The sequence below is a fragment of the Peromyscus eremicus genome, chromosome 8a, assembly GCF_949786415.1.
Source record: "Peromyscus eremicus chromosome 8a, PerEre_H2_v1, whole genome shotgun sequence".
In the NCBI taxonomy this organism is placed as follows: domain Eukaryota; kingdom Metazoa; phylum Chordata; class Mammalia; order Rodentia; family Cricetidae; genus Peromyscus; species Peromyscus eremicus.
In genome coordinates, this window is record NC_081423.1 from 90,877,683 (window position 1) to 90,894,758 (window position 17,076).

The 17,076-nt window shown below is 53.5% G+C and overlaps 1 protein-coding gene across 2 annotated transcripts in view; it reads left to right on the plus strand.

Moving 5' to 3' along the window:
* Positions 1–3,138: 3,138 nt before the first annotated feature.
* Axin2 (axin 2) overlaps positions 3,139–17,076 on the plus strand; it is a 30,266-nt gene continuing 16,328 nt past the window's right edge. The window contains exons 1-3 of one of the 2 annotated variants that reach the window (XM_059272023.1): positions 3,139–3,284; positions 5,884–6,827; positions 14,485–14,625. In XM_059272023.1, coding sequence (XP_059128006.1) covers positions 6,016–6,827; positions 14,485–14,625 — 953 coding nt within the window. In that variant the 5' untranslated portion in view covers positions 3,139–3,284; positions 5,884–6,015. Of the gene's footprint in view, positions 3,285–3,715; positions 3,926–5,883; positions 6,828–14,484; positions 14,626–17,076 lie in introns of those variants that run through there. The other variant, XM_059272024.1, reaches the window with a different exon arrangement.

A 17,076-nucleotide genomic window follows, 5' to 3' on the forward strand; every position in this document is an offset into this window, starting at 1 on the left:
ATCATCTATCCCTAGAGGAACAAATAAATGGCAGCCAGGTGGTCAGATGACCTACAGCCTCAGCAATAGTCAGCCGCCTCCCTCTCCCTCTCAACAAAGGAACATTGTGTAAGGTGGCATTTTTTTCCCTAAGAAGGAAAAGTCAGAGTTCCCGAATCTTACAGAAATATCCTGGGTCTCAGCAACTCTGAGGTCCCAGCTGGCATGACTTCCCCTCCACAATGGTTTTTGTGAAAGCTGACAAGGGTCTGCGATCTGGCCGGATGCCTCCCATGGAGCCTTTAGCCTTGTTTTCTGGTATTCTAGGATTTCAGCCCAGGACCGAATTCCAGAAAAGGACCCCCCTCTGCTTTATCAAACTTGTCTACACTTAGGCAAAGTGCACTGTCTATCCCCTGTGGGGTTTCACTTTAAAGGCAGGCGGGTGAGTGAGCATGTGCAGAAACCCATCACCTTGCTTTCCAGTTTCCAGGCAACCATGCAGGATTACAACAAGTCACATGATATTGCTGCTGCCAGGGAGAAGAGGAAAATGGCAAACTGCTATCTTGAGAAAGGGGTTGGGGACAAACGAAGGCCTTTGGATGCTCCTCTAGTAATAGTATCAACAAGTAGTGGAGGACTTGGTGCCAGAGAGGGCTTCCGGCTTCTCAGCGCTCGCCCAGCTCCTGATGGATGTAAAGAGTCCCTCTGTACCTGAAGTTGGGGGAGGAAGGGGACAGGGCAGGGGTGAGACCATAGAGATGGTGGAGTCGTTGGCCTGAGATGACCCTAACACCTGCTCTGGAAGCCCAGCTCCCAGAGGAGTAGTTACTAAGAAGATCCAAACCACAAGGGACTCCCCAGGCTGCACTTCCGCTGCCCCAGCACTGGGATAATGAAGGAGCAGGAGAACTCTCTGGTTTAAAGGCAGCCTGTGATGATTGTGGGTGGCTGAGGGGCAGTGAGGGGTCAATGGGGACAACTTGGAGGGAAGGAAAACCACCCATGAAGGCCCAATTTCCACTTCCTTTTTCAAAGCCTCCTCTTTTCTGAACCTTATTTATTTTGATTTGGAATGGCTTGATTTTTCTATGTCCCCTCCCCCATCCCCACAGAGCGTGTGTGTGTGTGTGTGTGTGTGTGTGTGTGTGTGTGTGTGTGTGTGTGTATGGGGGGGCACACATATGAACACCTCTGATTGTTTGTGTTGTAGCTGCTTCTATGGTAGTTTGTGCTTCTCTCTACATTACTGTTGGAGTAACACCTCTGTGGTCTAAGGACCCCCAGGAAGCACAGTGTTGCTGGGGTTGATTAAGGAGGTCAGTGTACCAGGAGGTGGGTCCAGGGTTCCATATACCATCTCAGGGCCAGAGGCTGAGAGCAGCCAGGAGCCATTGACCCTCCAGGATTCCGGAAGGCAGAGGGACCAGAGCTACCCAGTTTCCTCATACCCAGTAGTTGTCTCAATATCCGGGTGCATCATGGGAACATGCTTTCTCTGGTCTTCCTAGGAAGGACCACATTTCACAGCCTGGACTGCTGGCTTTATACAGGATGGCTCCTGGTTGCAGGGCAAGCTGGGTGTATTGACCATGGACACAGGGGACTCGTTCCTAGGTTATTGAGTTTGGAGGTTTGAGCTGTGAGAGGTCTCTTGTTCCTTGCCACAGCCCCAGTTCTTTCTCCAGGAGAACATGAGTGGCACTTACTCTTTCCCTTTGGACAGTCAGATTTCTCACCTGTTTCAAAGTTCCGAAAGCCAAAATGATTGTCCTTCATTCATTTTTAAGTTAAACACGAAAGACAAAGTGAGCGACTTGAGAGTAAAACCTCTGCACAGCAGTATACAGCCAGGGCGCTGCTTCTCGCTTCTTTCCTCCTTTTGGATTACTCTCCTGCGGGTTTTGTTGTAGTCATTTTGTTATTGCTGTTGTTTTGAGACAGTCTTAAGTAGCTCAGGCTGGCTTCATTCAAATTTACTCTGTCAGTCTTGGAATTCTCATTCACTGGTTCTACCTTTGAGGCGACAGCCACTTGTCATTAGTGCTGGTTTATATGGCGCAGGGGTGGAGGGGTGGAACCCAGGGCTTCCAGAGCTGTGTGCATTCAAGGTAAGAACTATATTCAGGCTACATCCTCACCTCCATCCCCACCCCCAAGAAGGAAAAATTTATTAGCTCGACCATGAGGAAACTTTCTGCAACAAGAGATAAATAAATAAATGCTCTGGGCTTATGACATTTTTTAAGGGCTGTGTGCCTTATAAACATTTTGGGGAGAAGATGGGAAGGAATTCAAAGGTGACAATGGGGTGAATTTTTATACTTTAACACTGCATGTGTGGGGGGGAGGCATTCCACGGCCGTTTAATATGCAACATATGGGATGGTGGCAGCCTTTTGGAAGAGCGTGGTGGGCACGAATTTGTTGAGAGAAGTCCATGCGTGTACAAGGAAGGGTCTGAATGCCATGCAAGTTTTCAAACTGGGGAATTGTTCCCTGACTACTAGCAGGTCTGTGGAGACAAATTCACACCCCCACCTTCACACAAACACGACTGCATATTGTCCACAAACTATTCCTATATTAACTCAGATACTGGAGCACACACACACACACACACACACACACACACACACACACACGTGCCATGCCTTCCGGGTCCCAGCCAGAGTACGCCCTAAGACACTTGGCCAGCGGATCCTACAGCTACAGCTCCTTCCAGCAGGCCCTCCAAATCTAAATTCCCAGGGAAACTTGAATAAAGGTAGGAAAGTATTTGATGATGGGGGCGGGGGGTGGGCGCTCTGCTTGCTTGCTTGCAGTTCTTGCCGTGGCCAGAGAGCTACAAGGACCCGGCTTTGCATAGCCCGAGAGCTCCAGGGCAGACAGGGGGAGGAGGCATGAGCAAAAAGGCTGGAGAACTTGAAAGATGAAATCAGGACTCTGGCCGAGAAAGCCCCGGGGCCGGGGGCGGACAAGGACTGAAGAAGGGTTAACGCGGGAGCGGAGTGTGCGACAGGGGCCGGGCCGGGGCGGGGCAGAGCGGGCGCGCGCTGTCCCTTTAAGGCGGGCGGCGCGGGCCGGCCGAGCGCCGCTGTGATTGGCGCGGCGGGATCACTGGCTCCCTGAGCCCGGCCCGGGGGAGTCGGCTGGAGCCGGCTGTGCTTTGATAAGGTCCTGGCAACTCAGTAACGGCCCGAGAACCGGGAAATAAAAATAAGCCCCCGATCGCGATGGATTCCGGGGCCGCCCGGAGGCCGAGGCGCCCGCCTCCCCAACGGAGAGCTCTGCTGTAAAAGGTGGGGTCGGAGGCTCTGTCCCGGAGCAGCCGCTTCCAAGAAAGCTCGGCGCGGCCGGGGGCGGCTGGCAGCGGGGTACGGGGCCACGGGAGGGGGCGGGCGGGTGCAAGTCGGGGCAGCAGAGAGGTGCGGGCTGCATGGCCCCCAGAGGGGCGCAGGAGCGCGCTAGGCTGGTCCGGGTGCGGCTCGCGTACCTCCCTTCCAGGACCGTGCGCTCGGCTCGCGCCTTTGAAGTGCACAGTTAAATCCACAGCGCAGTTTTTGTTGGAAGCGCCCGGAGGACATTTGGTGCGCCTAGTGACTGCTGGAAACAGGACCTGGGTTGAAAGCCGGCCGGGCGGGGGGCCGGAGGGGCCGGGGGGCGGCCGCGGCGGGGGCGGAGGCCCACTCGGATCTTTTGCATAAAAGGGGCAGCGGGGCGCACGCTCCCCTCCCCGGCGCGGAGCTTGCTCTCGCCTCGGGATCGTTGTTTTCTGCGCACCCCCTCCTCCGCCTCCGCGAGATTCCCCCATGTTCCCCATGCCCGGGCGGGCCCGGGGGGGGCCCGGGGCTGCCTCTGCGAGTCCAGCGGGGGACCCGGGCCGGGGCCCTGCCCGCGGCGCCTGCGAGGTCTCGACAAGGAGTGCGCCAGCGGATCAATGGTGAGTGCGGAGGCCGCGGCGGTCGGGCGGCCCGCGCGCTTTGATGTGCGGGGCGGCGCTTTGAAGTTGGCAGGCCGGCTATTTCGGGGCGCGCTCCGGGCCGGCACCGAGGGGAAGCTGCGGGCTCGGCGCCCAGCGCTCCGGGGGGTTTGGCCGGGCGGCCCAGCGCGCGATGCGCCGGAGTCCCCTCCCCAGCGCGGGGCCCGGGGTGTCGGGGGGCCGGGCGGGGAGACTTCTCCAAGTGGCGTCGGGGTCGGAGGCGGAGACGGGCAGCTCGCCCTCGGGGGTCGAGTCGCCGTGGGTGTGGATGAGTCGGGGTGTGCGTGTGCACGCGAGTGCCTTTGGTAGGTGGGATGAAAGGGTGACGGCGCCCCCCGCTTGCCCTCCCCGCCCCTCCCCCGCCCCCTCCCACTTCTCTCCCCGCTCGTCTCCCCCTCCCAATCGCGGGTCCGCGCTTAGGTGCCCGGAGCGCTGGCGGAGGCTCAGTCTGAGCGCCGGACCGGCCGGAGTCCGGGGCGCTCGCGTCCCCCGAGTTCCTCCTCGCCGCCCCTTTTGCGGAGAGGCCGAGACTCCGCGCGTCGCCATTTCTGGACTAGGCGGCTGCTTTCCGTGCCTTTTCTGCGGGAACCTCTGCGAGGCTTGACGCCTGGTAGTGACCCCCAAGCGGGGCTCCCGGGGCTCCAGCCTCGCTCCTGGTGGATTGCTCACCGGGATACTGGAGGCGTTCGTTTGCAGTTGGGCCGGGGAGGGACGGGACCGGAGGGGCTCAGGAGATGAGAACCTGGCCTTGGCGGCCTTCATCTTCCAGGTAACGGCGTCGTACCACCTCCTCTGCGCCCGGGTGCGCGGCGTTACCCGCGGCCCCGCCACTTGGGGTTTGTGCTCAGCCTGGCGGCTTGAGGTCCGGGACTGGGGCGGGGTGCACCCACCCAGACCCGGGGTCTCGAGGAGCTGGCCCGGCGTTCCTCCCGGCCCCCCGACCCGCCCCTGCCCTCCTTAGTTTGATCCTTCCCTGGCTAGGGAGAGCAGCTTGTTTATTGGTTAGATAAGACTTCTTTTCTTTTGGAGAAAGAATGGCTTGGGATCAGTGGAGTCTGGGATTCTTGGCACAGGCTGTAGTAGCGTGAGACGCCTTCTGATCTGGTTTTGTTAGGTTCGCGGCTCCAGGAGGTGGATTGGGGGAGCTGGGGGCGACGGGTCTCGAGGTTTCTCTTCTCTCTTTCAAAGTTTGAAGATCAAAGCCTCTTACAAGTGAGCTGGTTTGTGCTTTGGGGAAGCGAAGAAGACAAGAGGTGTAGACTGAGCCACGTTCTTAGTGGAAAGTCTTGAGTATAGGCAACATTTTCATCAGGGATCTGGGGGTGCATGTTGATTTCAGGAGTTCCTGAGCCCCTTCCCGCCGCTGCTGGGCGGGTTTTTTTTCGGGCAAGGATCTTCTGTAAGAAGTGGGACGAGGGAGCGCAGAGGGAGGGAGTGGTGGGGGGAATGGGAACCAGATGCCGGGGAAGGGCACGTTGAGAGCTTGAGTTATCTGTGCAGAGCAGAGTGGGGAAGTTTACTGAAATTGGTTTCACCTGCGCTCAGCCGGGCGGCTGGCATGCGAGTTCTGGTTGTGGGAGGGGGTCCGGTTGGACTACCCTGAGTGTCCCTGGGACCCGCGGGTGTGGGGAAGGTTGTGTCTTACACCTCCCTTGTCCCTCTGCTTCTGCCTCACCTTCCCCCTCCCATTCTTCACCCCTCCCCGGAAAAAAAGTGTGTGGGGAGCTCAGATTTCGCCTTTGAAAAAGCTGCGTCGGATACTTGAGATGAGCACTTCGCGGATAGCTGGGTTGCTGGATTTGAATTTGAGGAGTTGAAAAGCCTGTTTACTTTCTTGCTTTGATGTTGGGTAGATCTGGTTTTGATTAGATCAATACCCTTTTCTCTCTCCCACCTCCCCCCCTTCCTTTTCTTCCCAGAGAGGAGGCTCAGATGAGCCCCTGCTGACTTGAGAGAGACCAAGCCGATTGCTGAGAGGAACTGGAAGAAGAAAAAGGAGGAGGAAAAAAAGCAAAACAAAACCCAAACTCAGCGAGTCGCTCTCCCTCACCATGAGTAGCGCTGTGTTAGTGACTCTCCTTCCAGATCCCAGCAGCAGCTTCCGCGAGGATGCTCCACGGCCTCCGGTTCCTGGAGAAGAAGGGGAGACCCCACCGTGCCAGCCCAGTGCGGGCAAGGGCCAGTCCAACAAACCTATGCCTGTTTCCTCCAATGCTAGAAGGAATGAAGATGGGCTGGGGGAGCCCGAGGGGCGGGCCTCCCCTGATTCCCCTCTGACCAGGTGGACCAAGTCTTTGCACTCCTTGTTGGGCGACCAGGATGGCGCTTACCTCTTCCGGACTTTCCTGGAGAGGGAGAAATGTGTGGATACCCTGGACTTCTGGTTTGCCTGCAATGGATTCAGGCAGATGAACTTGAAGGATACCAAAACTCTGCGAGTAGCCAAAGCAATCTATAAGAGGTACATTGAAAACAACAGCATTGTCTCCAAGCAGCTGAAACCTGCCACCAAGACCTACATACGAGATGGCATCAAGAAGCAACAGATCGACTCCATCATGTTTGACCAGGCGCAGACCGAGGTCCAGGCTGTGATGGAGGAAAATGCCTACCAGATGTTCTTGACTTCTGACATATACCTCGAATATGTGAGGAGTGGGGGAGAGAACACAGCTTACATGAGTAATGGGGAACTGAGCCTAAAGGTCATCTGTGGCTACCTCCCCACCTTGAATGAAGAAGAGGAGTGGACTTGTGCCGACTTGAAGTGCAAACTTTCGCCCACTGTGGTTGGCTTGTCCAGCAAAACTCTGCGGGCCACAGCGAGTGTGAGATCCACGGAAATGGTTGAAAATGGGTTCAGGTAAGGCTCTGGCCGGGGGGGAGGGGGGCGGTGGCAGTGGGGACAGGGCTTGGAGGATGAGTTAGCTTTGCAAATGTTTTCAGTTAAGGTAGGTGGGTGGGTGGCTAGGCCTGGGAAGCTGATAAAGGTTGGTTGAGAGCTAGGACTTCTGGCTAGTAGAAAACCCCTTTGATCTTGTGTTTTGTGTGTGTGTTGGGGGGGGGGGTAGCAATGTACGCACAGCTGAATACCTGCAGCCTTCCAATGCTAACTTCAAACAGTGGCAAGTAGTATTTATTAATGTGGTTACTTATTATCCTGGGCTACTGGGAGGGAGGGAGAGGAAAAGAGAAAGAAAGAATCCGAATATAGCAGCTTTTGATGCTTGTGAGTCACTAGACCCACTGAGCGCCAGTTTGGGGAGGGGTCATTTAACCACTAATCATCAAAGTAGAATGACTGGCTGGGGGCGGGGCCGCAGGGTTGTGGAGACACGGAAATACCGTGTGCACCCGAGGAAAGGGGTAGGTGGGATCTTTTGAACTTTTATGTGAAGATAAGAGCTAGCGATCGGTTTAGCAACCGAGTTTGTGGTTCTCTTTGTAGAACTAGGTATTTCCCATCGAGGAAGGCTTCTATCTAACTTGGGGGAAAGCCCTGTGACTTCCTCATATGAAGGAGCCTCCCCTTTAAAGTCTGCTGGGCTGTTCATCCAGCTTCAAAATGCTTTTGAGCCCCAGGGTCAGACCTCAGTTGATGGTTTGTTGTTGGTGCTGATAGAGAAGTGTGGGACAAGCGGGCCCTCTGGAGTACTTTCTCTTTTTAAAGCTCCAAAGACAAACAGTCCATTATAGATTAGCCAAGTCTCAAGCTTCTTGGCCTTTGCAGGCAACTTCAGACCTCCTGTTAAAATGAGTTTTTTCCATTCCTTCGCCTCTCCAGAGATCCCCAAAGAGAATGCACCTTTTAATTCCAGGTTGTTGCTTATGACCTGCAGGGCGGGAGGTGGGGTGACACTGGATTGCTGTCTGCATGGCTCTTATTCTGTCCCTGTGCGTTTCTTTGCGTCAGGGACTCAGGATGTGATCTGTGCATGGTTTCTGGAGATATTGCTATCTTTGTAGGGCGTGGTCTCCAGTGTCTTGCAGCAGCAGGAGGGGGTATGCCCCTGATGGCTGCCCTGGAGCCTCTCAGGTTTCTATAGCTAGGTCTGAGTCTTTCATGATGTAGGCATGATCTCCGGTTTTGACTGCTAGCAAGTAGGGGATGGGCCTGCTCTCCAGTCACCAGAGGGCGCTCTTGCAGCTTTGGGAGTGAACTTAACACTTTTTAGATATCTGGTCTTACACCTAAAGGGAATTGGCTTGGCTTTTGCAGGCAAGTGTAGGATCTCAGGAGGGAGTTGTTGCAGTGCCCCTGAGCTTGTGGAGAGCTAGGCCGTTGGCATGGAATCTGTTGGGGCCGTTGTAGCGGGCACACCCAGGCACCTGCATCTGTTACCCTGCTCCATTGCAAGGACATGTCGGTAAACTTTGCTGTTGGCCTCCCTCCCTCCCTCCAGCTTTGGCAGCCAGGGATGAGACTCCTTAAGGCCTGCGGTAAGGCGGCCTTCTGACAGTAGGTCTTCTGTGTGTCTTCAGTGCCAGCCCAGAGTGTCACCTTTGTAAATAGCACAGTGTGGTTTTGGAGGCTGGCACTAAGAAAGCACTCCCCAGGCAAACCTTTGCCACGGCTTTTCCTTGTGGGTGGGCGGGCGGCCTGGGCCATGCTTTGGCTTGCCTCTTCCCGGAGGCTTCATTTAGGATATAACCAGTGTTAAGTTTGCAAAGCACTTGAGATTCCGGAGCCCTGCCTTCCAGGCTGAGAACTGTGGATGTCATTGATACATACAGCACAGCTCCTCAGCGACCTCTTGAGCCTCCACACTAGATCAAGCGTGCTTTCTCCCACGGTTAAGTTGGATTGAAACATTTTACCTGGAATCCACGAAGCCAGTATGTTTTAACAAGGGCATCCTAAAAGATAATCTAAGACACACCCAGATGGCCTTACTTCTTTTTAACATGCAAGGTCTCCTCGTCTGTGCACAGTGTCTCTGAAAGATGAGTTCCAGCCTTAGCCAATGGCATTACTTGGTTTGAAAATTTCTAAACTTCATGTTTCCGTCTGTAAGATAGGAGGGCACTTTTTCTCCTGTCTGTGTCCTAAGGTTGTCCTTAGGATCAAAATAATGAACATGAAAGCCCTTTGTAAAGGGAAACATTTTGAAAAGATGTTAAGTGTTATAATTAGTGTAATTAACGATAATAATTGGGTCTCTGAAAAGGGCAGTGAAGTTAACACGTAGCCCTTTTCAATAGCAACTCTGGGGGTCTGGCCCATTTTTCATTATAATATTTTAGAGAAGGCCCCCCCCCCCCCACCTTCTCCCGTGCCCCAACTTTCTCTACTCTTTGGGCTTTTTCAAGTCTGCCTTTCAGCATATTCTTGGAACACAGGGACAGACCGGCCTTCCTCTTAGAGTTGAGCTCCCTCTTTCCCTTCTCATCTGTTTCCTCAGCCTGCGGAGTGTGTCTGGCCTAGGGGATGGGCTGAGTAAGTTACCCGGGATAGTGAATGAAACAGCTCGAACCTGCAGAGGGCCTGTGTGCCTCAGCTGCTGAGAGTCATCTTGGCCGCTGGGTGCCCAAGGCACTGGCTAGCCTTCCAAGCCCTGTGTTTATGTGGGCACTCAAAGGAGCCTCGTTTTTAACGACTTGTTTGTAGCCTTACCGATTTGGTGTCGGGTTTAATATAAATAGTTGAGACGGAAGAGCAGAAATTATCCTTGGAGGGAAGGGCTCTGGTTTGTGCGTGGTTGAGTGGGATGCCTGGGCTTTTGATGGTCTCTATAAATAACTAAGGGCCTAAGTGACCTGGTGGTGGGAGCGTGTGTCCTAACCCCTCACAGAAACACCACCACCACCACCCCAGTGTCGAGGTGTGTTAGAGATGTGTGGAGCCAGGGGCTGTGATCTCAGGCGCTAGGCCCACACTTATTTTAAGAGGGAGGATACAGTGTTGAACATACAGAAAGATGCCTGTGTGCACCCCTTTCTGCCCTGACTCTGGGCAGGGGTTCATCTGCCTCCCTTGGGCCCTCTGCTCTGGCCTGGCTTAACATCCCAGGGGCCCAGCCGATGTCCCTGTGCTGGCTGCGAGTGCTTCCTGTTCTCTGAAGAACTCGCTGATGAGGCCCATTTTTGTGAGAAGCCATTGGAATCAAGTTTGGCTTCAATTATCAAAGAAAATGATGCCATAGGAAAGATATGCTGAGAGCATTGGTCAGTAATTAGAGGACGGAGCGCCAGCAAACGCAGCTGGCTGAGATACACTTGTCAAACTTTGCCTGGTTACAGAAGACACTGACCCCTCACTGTCCAGTTGAAGAGGGTGTTGACCTTACGGAGAAATGTCAAAGGCTCATGGAAAAGCCCTAAAGCTCAGCCGCAAAGTCGGTTCCTTTTGTTGTACTGTTGGGAGAGGGGCCCCAGAAAGAGGTCCTTGGATGGATTCTCTTGGCTCTCCGTGTCTGGGGAGGAGCAGAGGTGGCCCGAACATCTCGTAGAGGTAAGAGGTAGACACTTCCTTCTCTCAAGGACCCGCTCTGTTACTTGTCAGCTGAAGGCCCCATGCCCACTCAGTGGCAGAGTGGCCCGTGGGTGCACGCCTCACACAGCACACACAGGACGAAGCACAAGCCTCCACACTCCTCAGGAGTGCCAAGTCCCTGCACCTTTGGGGTACAGCCCTCCTGAAGAAGTCATAATCTGGGTACAATTAAGGTAGCATGCTCCAGCTTCCCTCCTCCCCCTCCCCTTTTTAAGTGATCACAAGAAGACTAATCCATTTTCTTAAAATTACATGGCCCTTTGGAGAAAGTTCTAAGTACTTAGAAACCGAGTTTCTGTGTCTCCCCAGCACCCTGCCCCTGCCTTGTTATGACTGCAGGAAAATCCAAGCCCTTTATTGCCATCAGCTGAGTTTAAGAGCAGTGCAGTCCACTTTTAATTACTGACCACACAGTAGCCCTCTATTTTGGAAGTGAAGGGAGATAAGTTTATTTTGGAAGCCATGTGCAAAAGGAGCGTGCGCGTACGCACGAACACACACACACACTCACACTTAGGTATCCTTTTTTTGTTGCAGTGGGGAGGAAGGAATTTCGATTGAGTCATTTTCTCCCTCTGGAGGCTGAAGTATAAGTCTCAGATCTGAGGCATAGCTGTTGTGTTAATACCACCAAGATAGCGAGGCTGAGGGAGGGAAGGTGTGTGGATGCTATTTCAGGCCGCTTTAGCTGTTTTGATCTTGTGCCATGCCTCTTCCAAACCTTTTCAGCGACCCATTTGATGGATGTGGGTCTTTGAAGGAGGCTTAGCCAAGTTTGGAGCCCCTGCCATGGGCCAACCCCCGGGTTCTGGTGTTGGGGATACACATGGGAAGATGGCTTGTGCCCCCACAGAGCACACAGTCTGGGGCTCAGGACAGGTTTCAGCTGTGATACCATGCTGAATACTACAGGAGAAAGTGGAAGAGGTTTTGGGGACACAACATCTCTCCATTTTTGCTGGCAGTTGGGTACTGGAAGTGTTACTGGGGTGCCCCTCCCCCACTCCAGTGCCCTTGCCCAGGCCTTTAGAAGCCGTGAGGCTGTGAGGCAGGTGGCCATGTTTGAATTGCTTGTTTTTCAGGGGGAGCCCCACACCTCTGGGCGCTGTGTCTTGACCCGGTAGTCCATCAGCAAAGCCAACACAAAGTCCAGGCCTTTGACTTCTGCTCCTATCATGAGTGTATGGACAGTACGAACCACTGGGTTCCCAAGGACAGGAAGGGACAGCCCTCTTTGAAGCAGTGGGGCCGTCCCAGCAGTGGACTCCAGGCTGGTTTAAAGACTTGGCCTGTCTCTGTCCCCTCCCACCCCATGATCTCTCTTGGCCTTGTCTTCTTTATTCTGATGTGTGTTGACTGTTGCCTCCGGTTCAGCCTCTAGAGGCGATGGTGAGCAGAAAGTCTTTCTCTTCCTGTGAGTCCCTCCGTGGTCAGGATGCTAGGGCAACTGGTCACCCACTCGGTCTTCTCTGCCTCCCTATGCTCTCAGTTCCTGCCATCTTGGGTGCCTGGGAACCCCAGATTGAGCACATACGGATGAGGAACAGGCGAGAATGGTCTTAGCAGTCTTAAGTTCTCATTAGAAAGCATCCTGAGGTAACAAGTCTCCCTGCCCTCAGCGATAGGGCAGGGCCAGTGGCCTGGGGCGGTTTCGAGTCACCTGTCAAAAGTGTACAGCAGTTCACTGTACGCGTGGTTTGCACTCCCAGACATTTCTGTGTCTGAGGGATGCGTCCAGCCTGGTGCAGTGGGCCAGAACCTTGGTCCCAGCTCGTGTTAGCAACTCTCACTAAGCATGGGCCCCTCAGAGGATGATTGTGGAGATTCAAGATGATGGGCAGCAGCTGTCACGTGACTGTGGTGTGCCAGCCCTGTTCTGGGTGTTAGGGGAGCAGGGAGGCCTCCCACCCCAGGTCACTTGGTTCGTATCAGCGTCTCAGAGTCGAGGACATTGGGTGAGACACTCAGGGCTCCAGCTAGAGCAGAAACTCTTACAGTGGGGCTTCACTCCCACGTTCATTTCCAGCTCCATGTCCCCATTGAGCCCCTCACCAGAATGGACAACAGTTCCCTGCCGGGCCTTCTGTCTGCCCTTGCCCCTCCTCCCAGGCCAACCTTATAGTCCTCTTGGGCCCCAGGTGCTGCTTAGTAACTGTTGTCCAGAATGCTGTCCCCCAGACTCTTGTTCCCTCTCTGTCCTGTTAGGATAGACTGGCCTTAGAGGAAAGTGCTTGGCCCTTGTACCAGTCTTAGCCTAACTAGTTTTAGTCCCGCTGGTTCAAATCCACGCTCTTCTTAGTCAGAAGAGGGCTTTTTGCAGTCTTTGGTACCACTGTGTTCTCTTTTTTTTTTTTTTTTGGTTTTTCGAGACAGGGTTTCTCTGTGTAGCTTTGCGCCTTTCCTGGAGCTCACTTGGTAGCCCAGGCTGGCCTCGAACTCACAGAGATCCGCCTGACTCTGCCTCCCGAGTGCTGGGATTAAAGGCGTGCGCCACCACCGCCCGGCTCCCACTGTGTTCTCTTAAGTGTCTTGAGTCATCTCAGATTCCTCCTCATCTGACATGATACTCCTGGTTCCCTCTGTCACGGGGGGCTATTGCCAGCTAGCCATCATATCCTGCCTCCAATTCTAGAACTTTCTAAAGTGTCTTATGATAGGAGGAAGAAAGAGATTGAGGGCAAAGGTGCATCCATGCCACGCCCACCAGTTCCAGCTCTGCAGTGGCTACTGTGTGCTTGAGACCACTAAGGACCTTATTCAGAAAATGGGCACCTCACCCTGTGCCTTCGGCCCGAGATAACGCCTGTGATTTGATAGGCTTTCAGTAGTACCCAGCTTCCTTCCTCATGACAACCCCTTACATTACGGTGATGTGTCCTGACCAGAACCTGGGTGCCAGAAGACCAGAGCCCAGCATAGTGCAAGGACAGGAGCCTGGTGAACAAGAGCAGATGGCTGGCCGTGACCTTTCGTGGGTCCCTCTCCTGCCAGCCCCACAGCTATCTTTACAGAACAGCTGCTGTGGGCTGATGGAGTGTGGCTCCTCTTGGAGCCTTCCCCCTCCAGTCCCTGGCTGTTGCCAGCTGAGCCCTGGGAGGACTATGCCAGGGGCTTGGTAAAGGAAGCCTCCTGCAACTCCAGACTGACTGACCCCTGGAAGGGATCCTTCCTGCAGCCTGCTGACAGAAGTCCTTGGCTGGTGACAAGAGTGGCAGCCCAGCAGGAGACAGACACACTGGTTGTTTGGGAGGAGATCAAGAGAGGGGAATGGGGTCCGACCAGCCACTAAGACAAAGGGGCTGGAGACCCCTGGAGGAGGGGCCTGGGCCTGCCTTGGACAGCTGCTCATTTTAGTCCTGGCGCCTTAGCCAGCCCCAGGGAAGGAAAGTCATGGTGGGGGGAAGGGCACTGCAGACCCAGTTCATGGCTGCCACGGTCTAAACATTATCTGTCCCATCTGCCTGGCTTACTGCAGGCCTAGGTCAAAGGGGGAAGGCCACCCCTGACCTCTGGATGTCAGGATCTCTGGAGTAGGCTGGCAGACCTCAGATACAAGAGTTAGGATGCCTCACGTGTTCTTGGTCTGGGAAATTGGCTGCTTCAGTCAGGCTTGGATGCAGTGAGCAGGAGGAAGAAGACACCTGTCTGCTGGCTGCTTTTTGCTCTTGCCCCACTCAGTCTCCAGTCCTAGAACACAGTCCTGGTCTCCAGCCCTAGAACAGTCAGTGCCCGCCGCTCTGGATGTGAGAATTGAGGGGCTGGTAGGATTCCCTGGCAGGTTCTGCAACACTGCTGGTGGACCCCTCATCACTGAAGGTTGGGGAACCCAGCCTGTCTTCCCTGCAAGGGGAGTCGGTGACGAACAATCTTCTCATTGCGTCCGTCTGCCCAGGCTTGCAGCTGGACGTGGACGGCAAGTTGGCACAGACCAGATGTGGGATTGTGCACTGTGTCCTTCTGGGGTCACCTGATGACCTGACGTGGGTTTCCGATGGGGAATAGTGACCATGCTCTTCTTTCCCCATAGGCCCTTCAAGAGAAGCGACCCGGTGAATCCTTATCATGTAGGTTCGGGCTATGTCTTTGCACCAGCCACCAGTGCCAACGACAGTGAGATATCCAGCGACGCGTTGACCGATGATTCCATGTCCATGACGGACAGTAGCGTGTAAGTATCCTGTCTCCCTTCTACACATGGGGCTGGGGGTGTGATGCACTAGGGGATGGGGGTCTGCCTCTCATGCTCACCCAGCTTTGAGGGACCCATTTCTGTGAGTGGACCTCGGTTTTCTGGGAAGGGAATGTGATGGGCATGATGGTCTGGATAGGGTTCAGTGAGAAGAGGAAGCTGGGGTGGCGTCTTCACAGAAGGAAGCCAGAGTATCTGGTGGAAAGGTAAGATGAGTGTCTGTGGATTTCTTAAGTTAAAAACCATCTCCTGGTTGTGCTTATGGGAGAAGCACTTGGCTTGTCCCGAAACCAGGTACACCTGCTCCAGAGCCAGCGGGCGGAACACAGGACCTTGCTAGAAAGGTGATGGTTTTGCTCTTGCTCTTTGAGAAAAGGCCATTAAAGGCAGGGAACAGAAAGCCAGGCCTCTCTGAAGGGTCAGCGTGTGCGGTCTGTCTACGTGCATGTGTTTCAGTGGGAGTCACTCAGGCCCTTGATGTTGGTGGATTCCCAAGTCTGTGCCAGATGCTGAGGACCCTCGGTAGGGGCCCTCCATAGTCCTGTCTGGTCTCAGATCTTGGGCAGACAGATGACTTTGATAGATACTTTTGAAAGCAATCCAAGTCATTGAAGTGGTCGATAAGGTCAGTAGACTGTCAGGTAAGGCCGTGCTTTGAGTTTGGGGTCATTTGAAGTGAGGTCAGAGGTATCTCTGGGTGGACAGTGCCAACTCTCCATGAGTCTCATAGAGGGGTGTGGGATGTAGTAGTGGCCTAGATTCCCAGTTTCCTGCCATCCTTTAGGGTTTGACTTAGGAAAGTCAGGATAGAATTCAGGTATGGGTGAAAGTCCCAAAGACTTTTCAGCACCCAGTTGAGAATCCGTATTTCAGGAAGGCTTTTGAAGGCTTTCTTCCAGCAAGCATGATTTAGAGTCAGGATTTCTCCTGCTGAGGATCTTGATCTTGAAAGACAAGCCATTAAGCTAGTGGTGTTAAGTTCTGGGACACTCCTTAGACTTTGCTCCTTTTAGCTTCTTAAAATCAGACTGTCTATTCTTCACGTCTTCGAGACTGTCTGGCTTCTATTGGCCTGTAGCCTGGCAGGCCGCACAGGACCATTTGGGGAAAAAGTGGCTGAGATTACTTTGGGATTCTTGTTGCCATTTTTGTTTTGTTTTGTTTTCCTGGAAGCTTTTATTGTGTTACCTCAATTTCCCATGTTAACAAAGTGACAGATATTCTTCAGGGAAAATGTTGAGGTTTATGGAAATAACACAATAGCTGGGTGGTGGTGGTGGTGCACACCTTTAATCCCAGCACTCGGGAGGCAGAGGCAGGCAGATCTCTGTGAGTTCGAAGCCAGTCTGGTCTACAAAGTGAGTTCCAGGACAGCCAGGACTACACAGAGAAAGCCTGTCTTGAAAACCAAAACACACACACACACACACACACACACACACACACACACACACACGGAGGGAAGAAAGGAGGGAGGACATCGTTTTGGCATTAGTGAGGGTGGGGTGCACATCCTTTATCCACCAGGAATGAAAGCTTTCAGAGAACTGGTTTTATTTTCATAATTGGCTGGGTTCTTTAACTGTCCACACAGGGCAGGGGGAATAATTCTTACTTATTTATTTTATGTATATGAGTGTTTTGCCTGAATGTATATATGTATACTACATATATGCCCAGTACCACCCTCAAAGAACCCCCCAAAAAAACTTAGCTTATTCTTTAGTAGGCCTAGTTTTTTTGTTTTGTGTTTTGTTTTGGTTTGTTGAGACTGGATCTCACGATGTAGACCAGGCTGGCCTGGAACTCGCTGTGTAGACCAAGTCGGCCTCAGACTCCCAGCACTCTGCCTCCCAAGTGCTGAGATTAGAGGCATGTGCTACCATATCTGACCCAGGTTGTTTCTTGTCCAAAAACTTACTATCAGGGTGAGTTTTCATGGTGTGTTGTAGGCCTCAGGCTGCGAGGTGGTGTGAACTTCTGCCCTGTGTCTCCTGCCCTCATCTATAGTTGGTTTTTCTCTCCGATGGTACCTGCTGTCCTGTTCTGCTCTCATGCCTGGGCTTGGTATCTCGGAAGCCTCACTCCTCCAGGACACAGTAATTATGGATTGTGTAGGAGCCTCCTTGCTATGTGTAAAGTAAGAGCAAGCTGGTTCTGAATGAAGGCATTGAGTGACTCTCAGAAGTTGGGTACCCTTTACGGAAGACTTCTGTGAGGCTTCTGTTTGGATTTCTTAGAGACTATTTTTGGCTTGCTTCCTGGCGCTTGGCTAACTTTCAGTCCCCATCACTGAGGTGTTATTCTGGGTTCATGATGAGATAACTTGGGTGTGGTCCCATGCTTGTTTCTGTTTGTCCTCACAGGACCCAATCAGCAAGGTAGGCAGTGGCTGGTGACTGCCACAGCAAGAAGGAAGTAGCCTCATGT